This window comes from Trichechus manatus, unplaced genomic scaffold (genome assembly GCF_000243295.1).
Source record: "Trichechus manatus latirostris isolate Lorelei unplaced genomic scaffold, TriManLat1.0 scaffold00035, whole genome shotgun sequence".
NCBI lineage: Eukaryota > Metazoa > Chordata > Mammalia > Sirenia > Trichechidae > Trichechus > Trichechus manatus.
In genome coordinates this window covers 14,426,176-14,438,311 of record NW_004443971.1, presented here as the reverse complement: position 1 = coordinate 14,438,311, position 12,136 = coordinate 14,426,176, and the positions used below count along the sequence as shown (strand labels likewise).

The window sequence follows — 12,136 nt, the reverse complement described above, 5'->3', positions numbered from 1 at the left end:
CCTTATGTGGGGTTTGATGAGCATCTTGGATAGATATCTTCTCATCTTTCACGATATCAGGGAAGTTTTCTGCCAACAAATCTTTCAGCAGTTCTCTATTTTCTGTTATCCCCTCTGTTCTGGTACTCCAATCACTCATAGGCTATTCCTCTTGATAGAGTCCCACATAATTCTTAGAGTTTCTTCATTTCTTTTTTAATTCTTTTATCTGATTTTTTCTCAAATAAGTTGGTGTCAAGTGCTTTATCTTCAGTCTCACTAATTCTGACTTCCATTGCCTCAATTCTGCTCCTATGACTTTCTGTTGAGTTGTCTCATTCTGAAATTTTATTGTTACTCTTCTGGATTTCTGATTGCTGCCTCTCTGTGGATTCTTGCAGCCTGTTAAATTTGTCATTATGCTCTTCTCTAATCTTTTTGATTTCCTCTATTGTGTGTTCTGTGTTTTGATTAATTTCCTTCCTAATCTCTTGAAGAGTTCTGTATGTTAATCTTTTGTATTCTGCCTCTAGTAATTCTAAGAAATTTTCCGCCTCTGGAAAATTTCTAGATTATTTTGGGAGCTTGCTGAAGCCATCATGGATTGTCTCTTTATGTGATTTGATATTGACTGTTGTCTCCGAGCCACCAATAAGTTATTATATTTATTTATTTTATGTTTGTTTACTGTGTCCTAGCTTCTTGTTTTGTTTTGATATGCCCAGATAGGCTGCTCTTATGAGCTAGTTTGATTATTGGCACATTTGAAGCTCTAATGTCCTGTCACCAGCTGGTTAGATCTGTTATTAAGTACGTGAGCTCAGGAGTCCCCTGCCCTCTCCTCCTGTATGGATTCACCTCAGGTGCCCAGGTAGATAGCCACCAAGTGTGTGGTGTAGGCTCTCACTTACAGTCCTAGACAGGCATGGGTGATTGGTGTAGGCACAGGCATCTGGTTGCAGCAGGGGGACACACTCTGAGCAAGGCAGGGGGCTGACGGCTGCCCCTGAGTGTCCAGGAGGAGGGCATGTCCCTGTTCCCTAGAGCACATAGGTGGGTGGGTTTTGAAGCCGGACTGTGAGCACCTAATGCTGTTGGTTGTGAGGACTGGGGGGCACCTCTTATTCTTGGGCCCCTATCACAGGTGGCTAGGTGGCGTGGGTGGAGCCACCAGTCCTTAGGCCCCTGATATGGGTAGGTGAAGACCCTGTTTAATGGGCAGAGCAGTGTCAAATGTCAAGAACCTGCCACTTCACAGCTGAAACAGTTGAAGTTAGACTTCCGGTATATACCCTGTTGTACTGCGGTAATGAGGGCCTACGCCGTTGAGATGGGCCCACGCAAGTCTATGCAGGAGGAAAGCCACTCAAAGTCCGTGGATCCCTTATGTCTGTGCCTAGGCAAAGGAGCTGTGCCTACTCTGTGTTCCTGGCTTAGGGGAGCTGGCAGTTTATTTATTTCCCATTTGTTAATTTGTTCACTCTCCAAAGCAGGGAGAATGGCTCTGGGCATGTGATGGATCCTACTTCTGGCCCAGGGTACTTGGCAATTGCTGAAGCCGGTCTGGGACCCAGTGCAGAGCAGGGAGAGGGGAGGTAAACAGGAGAGAGGTTTTTCCCTAAGGGGGGTGTTTTTGATCTGTGCGGTAGGCTGTACGCAATTACTTGTCTTTCGCCGGGTCGAGGGCTGCTTCTCACTGGTTATGGGTGGCCGTGTAGACTCTCAATAGCTGAGTCTCCCAGTGCAGAAAACGCGCCTCCCAAGCACGGCTGCTTACCTGCCTCACCGCTCACCCCCAAGCTGCTCTGGCCTGAAGGGCTCAGGCTCTTACCAGGTCAGGTCTGGCAACTCCTCGCTGCGTCTGAACCGTCTCTCCCTCCCCCTCCCATTCCGTCCGGTTCCTCAACTCTGCCTTTGATGTTCAGGGCTCCCAGATTGCCATATATAATCGAATCGCGTGTTTTTTCGGGTCTTTGTTGTAAGAGGGTCCACCAGAAGAGTCTTGACTATGCCGCCATCTTGGCCCTGCCTCTCTCAGTGTGTTTAACTTTAGAAAATGACTCTTCAGTGAGATCATTTTTCTGTCAGACACAGAGAAACAACTGTCAGGGAAATTTCTCTCCTTTTGTAATGGATTCACCAGACATGGAATGGATAGCGGCCAATGTCCATTCCCAAATTGCTGCTCCATATAGTTTCAAATGAGAGCGGACTCCTCTGACAAAAAAAACTCAGACACATGTGACGGTAGCAGGACATTGGTATACGGACAGGAGTCCTTTCGGAAAGGGGGCTGATTCTTTTCAGAGTTTTTAAGATACTATCCCAGTCTCTCCTTAATGAGGCTTCCCATCAAACTCATCTACTTATAAAGGAGAATTAACTAAGGCCTATGAATTGAAGGAAATGCAAACACAGCTAAGGATTGAAATATTTGATCCACAAACTTCAGCCTTTTTTTCAGTTTCGAAGAAGTCTGGGAATTGAAATGTTGCTGGTGGCCCAAGCTTTTTCTGACTTCCTGAGTGACCTTAGAAGACTTATTTTGGACTTAAGCCTGTAAAGTGTTAATAAATTGAGACTACCAGGAATGATTATAAGAGTAAAAAATGTGATTAAGGGATTGGACAGCCTCACAAAACAAAACAGGACTAATGAGGCACAGCAGTGCAGGGACAAGGACTAGAAGGCACGAGGGGACAGGAAAGCTGGTGATAGGGAACCTAAGGTTGAGAAGGGACAGTGTTGACATGTCATGGGGTTGTTAACCATTGTCATAAGGCAATATGTATACTAACTGTTTAATGAGAAACTATTTGTTCTGTAAACCATCTCAGGTCCAAAAAAAAAAAATGAATTATGTATGTGAGATCAAATTGACAACAGCAACTCAAAAGGTTTGATAGGAAGCCTAGGGGACAGTGAGTTGAAGATAATGGTGATGGAATAATTTGGAAAAGAATAGTAAGAATAGCAGCACAACTGGAAGAATGTAATCGATGTCACTGAACTGTACATGTAGAAACTTTCAAAATGGTGTAGCTTTGGCTATGTATATTTTCACCAAAAAAAAGGTCCTCAAGGTTGAGAAGGGAGAGTGTTGACATGTCGTGGGGTTGTTAACCAATGTCATAAAACAATATGTGTACTGACTGTTTAATGAGAAACTATTTGTTCTGTAAACCTTCATCTAAAGTACAATAAAAAAATTGAAAAAAAAATGTGATTAAGTACTTTATTCGTAGAATTAAATTATACTACATTTTTTATAAAACCTGCTTATCGTTAATATGTCATCCATTATATTTGTTTGGACTAATTTCCTTAGAATTCTGAATAAAATAGAAAGATTAACTTACTGTTCAACACTCCAGATTTACTCCTCAGGAAGAAACCACAGCTAGTATAGAAGACTCAGCCTTGAGTATTTGATCCTCATTTGATTTGTGAGGATTGATATTGCTCAAGATTTGAGAGTATATTAACCTTTAAAATGCCAACTTGCATTTCTAGTTGTATATTCTCCTGCAAAATGTCCCAATTGATTAGCTTTATTTTTATAGTGATAATGTGGAAGAGCCAGGAAAAGCATCAGATAGAATGAACGGAAGGTCAGTTATTGGAACTCAAGTTAGTGTTTTTAACACTTAGTAATGTGAGATCCTGAGCCCTTCATGCTGTCTCAGGGCCTTGTGTTTTATTGGTGGTGGTGGTGGTGGTATTGATTTGGTGGGGGGGAAGGGGGGTGAAGGGAAAGGTGTGACCCATATTTCTCTTATCTTCTTCAAGTGTCATTCTACGTTAACACTGCTTTTTGCCAATTCAAGTAGGAGATCCCTCTCCGTTCCAGTCACCATCAGCCTCTGACTTCTAGGTCAATAAATGTCATCCACTAAAAAGAATAACATAATATAGAGTGGAGTGGAGGCCTATTAGATGTACACATATTTTATCAAGTGCATCAGAATAACTTATCATGGGAAATTATTGAAAACAGAATCAAAGGTAAGAGACCTAGAAGTGTACCTGAATGTTGACAGAGGGCATGAACTAGATTATTACAGAATTTTCCCAAGTTGGACCCATAAGGACTTGTGGAGTTCTTTTACAGTTTCTCTTTTAATATATGTATGTTAAAGTCTTCTTTCTTAATCTCTTGTATTTTCCTTTATCTCCAATTGTTCTCTCTCCCCTTCTACAAATAATCAGTAACTCTTGCTGCTTTTCCTTCCCAAGGACAAGGCCACCAGGCCAAAGTCTGTACCTCCCTGCTACCTGATTGGGAACTGCCACCTAGAAGCAGTTTGGAAAATTTTCTCACTTGATGTCTTTGTAAAGCAATAGGTTTTATAGTGTTACTTTTTTCTTTGTAGAATTCACTCGAGAAGTGACAGACACACAGATGCCACTCGTTGCTCCTGTCATTCTGCCAGAGATGTATAAAATCTTCACCATGGCTGAGGTATGAAATCTCAGCTCCAAGATCACGCAGTAAATAAGGGCTACACCGGCTGTGGTCAGCCTCCATACCTCAGCTGGGAGGCCATTGTTTCTGAAAGCTGTTAATCTCCATGCCTGAAGAGTAGAACCAACAAAGATGTGAATCTGGATTAGCTTCAGGACATTTCATTTATAACTGTGAGGGCAAGCCTTTGATAAGAGTTAAATAGCTGAAATATTTATTCACATATCTCATACCTGCTGGGCATCCCACAGCTCCTAAGTACCTAGTGCCTTTATGCTACCTCTCCCCTCTCATTGAGGCATCCCACCTAAGCTTGCTCACCTCAGCTAAGTATTTGGAAGTAGTCTGTCACTGTATTGCACATAATAGACCGTTTGTATACTGTATGTATATTTGATTGATGTTTATATGAATGGTAACTCATTCATAATAAGATACAATGCCCAATAGGTAATGTTTTAACCATACCAACAATTTGTTCTGTTTGTACGTAAGGTCTCCATGAATCAGAACTGACTCAACAGCAACTAACAGCAACAACTCTCCCTTCCCCTTCAACCAAGACTATTTGCATTTTTAATGAAATACACTGGCCATGTTGGGATTTCAATCAGTACCCAGTCAGATATCTTTAATCTAACCAGCCCACAGAGGCCTATATATAACGCTAATTCCAATAAATTCTAACATTGTGATCCTGCTGCCTTTCATTCTCTGAATTACAGAAGAAGACTCTCTTCGGGACACGAATGAATAACATTTCCGATCTTTCTAGGGGATCCAATCCCATGTGAGGATTGATAGTCATAGTTTTACCTGTAGTCACAGATATATACACACATAGACACACACACCGATCTCATGGAGGTACTATAAACTTTTCCCCAGGTATATGGTATTCGAACCCGTTCCCGAGCTGTGGAGATTTTTACCACTTGTGCGCATATGATCTGTAACATGGAGGAGCTAGAAAAGGTAAGTGAGCCTTTCATGCTCAAGTCTTTATTAATACCTTCCATTGCAGGCATAGCAATGATTGTTTCATGACAGTACCAGAAAGAACACTAACCAGTGTTGTTGATAGATTTACCATTTTTCATTTGCGTTTATAGCTTAGTTTCCTTCTGTGTGAGCCATATTTCTTCTAACACCTTATCCTGTGCTGATTTTTATACTAGTCATCACTCAGAAATTTCCTATGCTTTTACAACTCTCTAGTGAGAAACAGGGCTAGCTAAAGAGCACCAATCTGTGATTCAGAAGCAGTTCTGAAAAATTGGTCTTATCTAAGATGGTTGAGGTGAGGAACTGCAGTGACTCTAGGTATGCCCTTCTGGTTGGGACATGAGCTTAGAGACATCTTTAAATGCCTCTGTGAGGTGTAGAATCATCTTGCAGAAGGCAATTTGGCCTTTGTTCTCAACTCTTTTGGGATAAACCAACACCTGAGGCTAATGAATTGGGACTGAACAGACCAAGAGGGACCACTTGGGGGCCCACTGGTGATTAATCCTCAACTCAGGATGCATGATGTAGTCTATCATGCCCTTTTGGTGAGGCTGATAAGAGCCTTAAGCCATAAGGCTGAGATGGAGCTTCCTGGTTGGTAAGAACGATCCTTGATCCTCTTGGGAATGTAGTGCATCCCCTTGGGACATGGAAGATCTGCTGTGGGACTGTTCCTGGACCTTGCCCTATGCCTCTCTTCTTTTATATCCAGTTTTTTTATATTAAAACTGTTATCAAGGTATGGTGTTTCCCAGGAGCTCTGTAAGTTGTTCCAGTGAATTGTAGGACCTAAAGGAGTAGCAGGGAAGGCTGGCTGATCTGAAGTGGAAGAGTCATATGGACTCCTGAGCTTGTGTAAAGAACCCTGAGGAGGTGGAGGAAAATCCCAAGTTTGTGGCTGGCTGGTCTGAAGCGGAGGGAGTCATGTGGCTTCCCGAGGTTGTGGCTGGTGCCAGCTGGTGACCTAGCCCTCCTGGGTGACTAGGGATGAGGGAGAGAAGGGTTGTGTGGGCAGGTGGTGTCTAAACTGCTGAGATTTCCACAGGATGTAGAAAGTGTGTGGAGTGGGATTTATTACCCACCACACAATTTGGCATCAGAATGAGTGATCTTAATCAGTCTCCCTGGACTGGTTTGCACAATTAGTGTAGTCAGCAGGATTTGCTAGAGCAGCCCTGACTGCACATTTAATGTCTGTGTTTGATACATGCATTGAAGCCATTGATTAGAGGTATGTTCAGCATTGATTTTGGTTTCTGTTATCAGGGTGCAGCCAAAGTCCTGATCTTTCCTGTGGTGCAGCAGTTCACAGAGGCCTTTGTTCAGGCCCTCCAGATACCAGATGGCCCCACATCTGACAGTGGGTTTAAAATGGAGGTCCTAAAGGTAAACATTTGCTACCACTGAGATATTTGGAGTTTGAGAAGGTGGTCTGAAATCATTGATTTCTTCTACGTCACTTGTAACTCTTGGGTCTTTTTAATATCTCAGGCAGTGACAGCGCTGGTGAAAAACTTCCCAAAGCACATGGTTTCCTCCATGCAGCAGATTCTACCTATTGTTTGGAACACCCTAACTGAGAGTGCGGCTTTATATCCTTTCCTGAAAATTTAAGGGACCTACTACCACCTGTAGTTAGAAATCTAGCATTGGGTCTTGCATCCTTTGGTTTCACTTTTTTAAAATGGGTTTTTTGTTTGTTTGTTTTTAAGTGTCTACAAAGGCCTAGCTGCCCCGAAAATAGCCATTGAAAAACCCTATGGAGTACAGTTCTATTCTGATACACATGGGGTCGCCGTGAGTCAGAATCGACTCAACGGCAACTGATTTTTTTGCTTTTACTCTTAGTGTGGAGTGTACAACATTCCCTTGTAGAGTATATGTAAAACAGCCTCCAAATTCTGTTTCTTCACTCTTCATCATACTTATGTGAGGACGGAAGTAAATTATACAGAGGAAGTAGAAGATCCTGTGGATTCTGATGGTATGTAAGTTTATCTGATCTTAACAGATATATCAGTTAGTGGGAAAAGGGATCTAGGAAAAGAAAAAAAATTCAGAGACAGAAAAAAGCCGTAATTTAGAGGCTTTTCTTTCTTAAGCGAATTTCTAGTAGCTTTCTTTCTGTATATTAGATATATGACAAACGTACTCAAGCATAGGGCATTGTGGGGAGATGAGAAATTAAAAATCTTTAATCTGTTCCTCATAGACATTTGCATAAATCTCATAAAATCGTAGAATTTCTGAGTTGGAAGAGACACCCTAAAGGCCATCTGTAATCCATCCTATTTCTGGCATCTTGTCTAGTTTAATTTTGGAGTCACAGATGATAGATAATACTTTTATTTGTGCTTTCATGTTTTTAAATATTCCAGATTAAAGATAGACATTCCGGGAAATGCAGTAAAATCAGTGAGAGCCGGAACTCAGCAGGACCGCCTTGTCTTTCCAGGTCTTGCAAGTTTTCTGCCTTTGACAGGATGCATTCTTACCACTCTTCTGTCACTCTTTTTACTGGAAAATATTTGAGTTCTTCTCTGACCGATTTCTGCCTTACATAGGTTCTGGCTTTCACAGGTTTTACTGTATATTCAGTGTTCCTGATTCTTTTACTTAAAAATCCAAAGAGTATTTAATATACTCAAAATTTCCTTTCTTTGACTCCTCAGCCCCTCTACTCATCCCTTGAGAATAATAGGCAAGTGCTTTAAATATTCATTAATTAACAAAGATGATATAGGTCATGTTCCACATACATGCTTTCTTGTCATTAACTTCTTTTCTTGTGTATTTTCTGTAGGTGAAGTCCTGGGCTTTGAGAATCTCGTCTTTAGCATTTTTGAATTTGTTCATGCCCTACTAGAAAATAGCAAATTCAAAAGCACTGTGAAGAAGGCCTTGCCTGAGTTAATTTACTATATTATCCTATACATGCAAATCACTGAGGAGCAGGTAAATGATATTTGAGAGACAGTTACCAGCTTGTGTTTGGAAAGTGCAACTTGATGAGTGAGAGGCCTAAATGAAGTGAATGCTGTTTCTATAAATAGGGCACTGGAAGAATAACTTCATGTGAAATTCTAGGAAAGCATTGATAATCATTTTATTGTCAATTCCTTCAGTATAAGGGTTTTATCAACTCCTGTATTAGGTTATTGGACTTTCAGAATATTTTTACCATTAGGAAAATCTCTACAGGACCACTAACCAAAGATACTGATATCTAGGAGAGCCTATTCCTTCGCTGTCAATAGTGAAATGTGGAGATCAGATCATTGGCCTAGTTGGTGGGTCATTAAAACCAGAAAGGAACATTAAAGAATAAGATAATTGCTTCTCTTCTATAAAACAGCACAGAAATTGACATAATTTTCACAGTAAATATCCCATCAGACCTAGTAGATTCAGCAAATTTATCTGTCAAAGAGTAATAGTTGATTGACAATAGCAGAGAGCTAGTAATCTGCCAAATTCCAAAATAGTGTCTGCTAGAGAGCGATAGCCATCACTGTCTACCTTGAGAAAGCATTTGCTTCTCTACATCAAAAAGAAGACTTTGAGCCAGAACTTTCTTCAAGGTTAAAACAAAAGATTGGAGTCTTCCTGTGTATTGATGAAAAGAGGGAACATATGAAACAGATGGACGGCTTCACAAAGACCTAACTTCATCATCCTTTCAGATTAAAGTATGGACAGCCAACCCCCAACAATTTGTAGAAGATGAAGATGATGATACTTTCTCCTATACTGTTAGAATTGCAGCTCAAGACCTTTTGCTGGTAAGAAGGTTACCCTGATACTTCAACCAAATAGGCCTAATTAGTCACCTGAGCTTTTCCTCTTCTTTCTAGGCATCTAACCCAAGGTGAGGAGTATTTTTGGGGGGCTTTATATCAGACTTTTTTGGGGATACAGGAGAATATCTCAAATGAAGCTTGAGACTTGGGCATTCCAAAGTCATTGCTCCTGGTTTTGATTTACAAGTAAATATTAGATGTAAGAATTGTGCACAGGATAAAGTATTCTAATGAGTAAGGGCTGTTGAATCAGGAACATTTTAGTTTAATCCACTCTTTGGCAAGCATCTATAGGACAAACCACGAGTTGGTAAACTTTAAAAAAAAAAAATTGATTGCTGAGAAACGAACATCCAAAAGTCTGCTCCTGTTTTCCCTGACTCCTCTGACTAGAGTATACCAGTTGTCTCTACACTGAAGTACTATGGAGAAGCTGCTGCTTGCTGCCTGTTGGGTGGGAGGTTTGTTCTCATTGTTGGTAAATCACTTCTCATCATTTAGTACTTCTAAGGCATCTATGAAAGATTACACTGGATTTCAGTTAGTAGATTAGCCTTATTTTTCTATGATCAGGCTCCAAGAGAATAAATAACTGATCCATTGCCACCCAAAGCTGATTCTGTCATTGCTGCTTATACTCTTCTGAATTTAGCCAAAGGGAACAACTGTCTAACCACTACAATGCCTAAGCACTGAAAAAAATACAGATTATTATTTTAACTTCGTTGTTGTTGTTAGGTGCTGTCAAGTAGTTTCCAACTCATAGTGGCTCTGTGTACAACAGAATGAAACACTGCTAGGTCCTGCGCCATCCTCATGATCATTGTTATGCTTGAGCCCATTGTTGAAGCCACTGTATCAGTCCATCTTGTTGAGGGTCTTCCTCTTTTTCGCTGACCCTCTACCTTTACCAAGCATGATGTCCCTCTCCAGAGCCTGGTCCCTCCTGCCAATGTGTCCAAAGTACGTGAGATGCCACCATCCTTGTCTCCAAGGAGCATGCTGGCTGTACCTCTTCCAAGACAGATCTGTTCATTCTCCTGGCAGTCCATGGTATATTCAGTGTTCTTTGCCAACATCATAATTCAAAGGCATCAATTCTTCTTTGGTCTTCCTTTTTCATTGTCCAGCTTTCACATACATACGAGCCCATTGAAAGTACTATGGCTTGGGTCAGGCACACCTTAGTCCTCAGAGTGACATCTTTGCTTTTGAACACTTTAAAGAGGTCTTTTACAGCAGATTTACCCAATGCAATACATCATTTCATTTGTTGACTGCTGCTTCTGTGGGTGTTAACTGTGGATCCAAATAAAATAAAATCCTTGACGACTTCAGTCTTTTGTCCGTTTATCATAATGTTGCTTATTGGTCCAGTTGTGAGGATTTTTATTTTTTTGATGTTGAGGTGTAATCCTGTAGTCTTTGATCTTCATCAGTAAATGGTTCAAGTCCTCTTCACTTCATTAGAGTCACCTAACCAGGGGTTAGCATGTGTATGTGAAAGAGTTTGAACTATTAAGTCAGCTAGCATCCTAACTAAAGCAGTTTCAATTAAAAAGGGTTTAATTTGCACGAAATAGATTTATTACTCCTCTTCTTCTCTCCCTAGGCTGTGGCCACAGATTTCCAGAATGAGAGTGCAGCAGCCCTGGCTGCTGCAGCCACTCGGCATTTACAAGAAGCCGAGCAAACCAAAAACAGCGGCACTGAACACTGGTAAGGCCTGAGCAGCAGATGCTGAACTTAAGGGTGTGTTCTGGGAATCAGATCTGAGAACAAGTCCTTGCTTTGGATCATCTCTTCTAAAGCAATTCTTACCAGCCCTAAAATAAGTGGTTAAGATGCTTTGTTTTACCCGTTTTTAAAAAATCCTTGAAAGAGATGGACTTTTACTTTGTTTTTAATTAGAAAAAATCTGTTATTAGTAAATTTCACTCTGTTTTCAGCTATAGATATACATTGGAAGGGCAGATAAGTGGCCCTTATGGGTTAGATTGTGCTGGAATGCCTTTTTCTGAGTCTTCCTCCTCAAATATATATCTTCTTGTTGGTTAGCTTGTTTTACCAGGCTGTGGTATCCCTTTCACAGGTGGAAGATCCACGAGGCATGCATGCTGGCTCTAGGCTCAGTGAAGTCCATTATTACTGACAGTGTGAAAAATGGCAGGATCCACTTTGACATGCACGGGTTCCTGACCAATGTCATCCTTGCCGACCTCAACCTCTCAGGTATGTTTCAGTACAGTGCTGGGATCCTGGAAGATCTTCAGGCTGTCATCAGCTCAGTTGTGTTTTTCTCTTAGATCAATAGCCAGATAGTCTTGTGTCCTTCGGGTGAAAATTCTTCTTTTCACCCTAGAGCTGGAACTCATTTGAACCTCTAAAACACCTCCCAGACCATAACTCAAGCTTCACCTGCTAAAAGATTAATATCGCCTAGTTCGTAATTCTTTCCGGCTGTTCCTGTTTCCTCCCAAATCACTGCTCCTGTTCCAGGCTGTTTTTGGCATTTGAATGGAATGCAAATCTGTTAGCTACAGCTTGAAAACTCTAGCTTGACTTCTACTCCCATTATTAAGTTCAGAATGCCCTCAGGCATTCTGTCAGGCTCATTCTTTGTGTTTTCCTGTCATTTTTGTCAAACTTTATTCCTGGCCTATATCCAAATGATTAAGTGTTCCATTTTCAGATCCATGTTAGCTGCTTGTCTTTTAAAAAGTAGGCCTTTACTCTGTGGGGACCATGGTCTCAGGGAACATCTAGCTCAATTGGCATAACACAGCTTATAAAGACAATGTTCTACATTCTACCTTGGTGAGTAGTGTCTGGGGTCTTAAAAGCCTGTGAGCGGCCATCTAAGATACTCCACTGGTCTCATCCC

General features: G+C 41.1%; 1 protein-coding gene across 1 annotated transcript in view; it reads left to right on the top strand.

Moving 5' to 3' along the window:
- The window catches only part of IPO9 (importin 9), a 63,081-nt gene that overhangs the window by 34,079 nt on the left and 16,866 nt on the right, over positions 1-12,136 (top strand). The window contains exons 5-13 of the mRNA XM_004375294.2: positions 4,353-4,441; positions 5,333-5,419; positions 6,719-6,838; positions 6,944-7,044; positions 7,378-7,436; positions 8,256-8,407; positions 9,136-9,234; positions 10,865-10,971; positions 11,345-11,484. Coding sequence (XP_004375351.1) covers positions 4,353-4,441; positions 5,333-5,419; positions 6,719-6,838; positions 6,944-7,044; positions 7,378-7,436; positions 8,256-8,407; positions 9,136-9,234; positions 10,865-10,971; positions 11,345-11,484 — 954 coding nt within the window. The remainder of the gene's footprint in view (positions 1-4,352; positions 4,442-5,332; positions 5,420-6,718; positions 6,839-6,943; positions 7,045-7,377; positions 7,437-8,255; positions 8,408-9,135; positions 9,235-10,864; positions 10,972-11,344; positions 11,485-12,136) is intronic.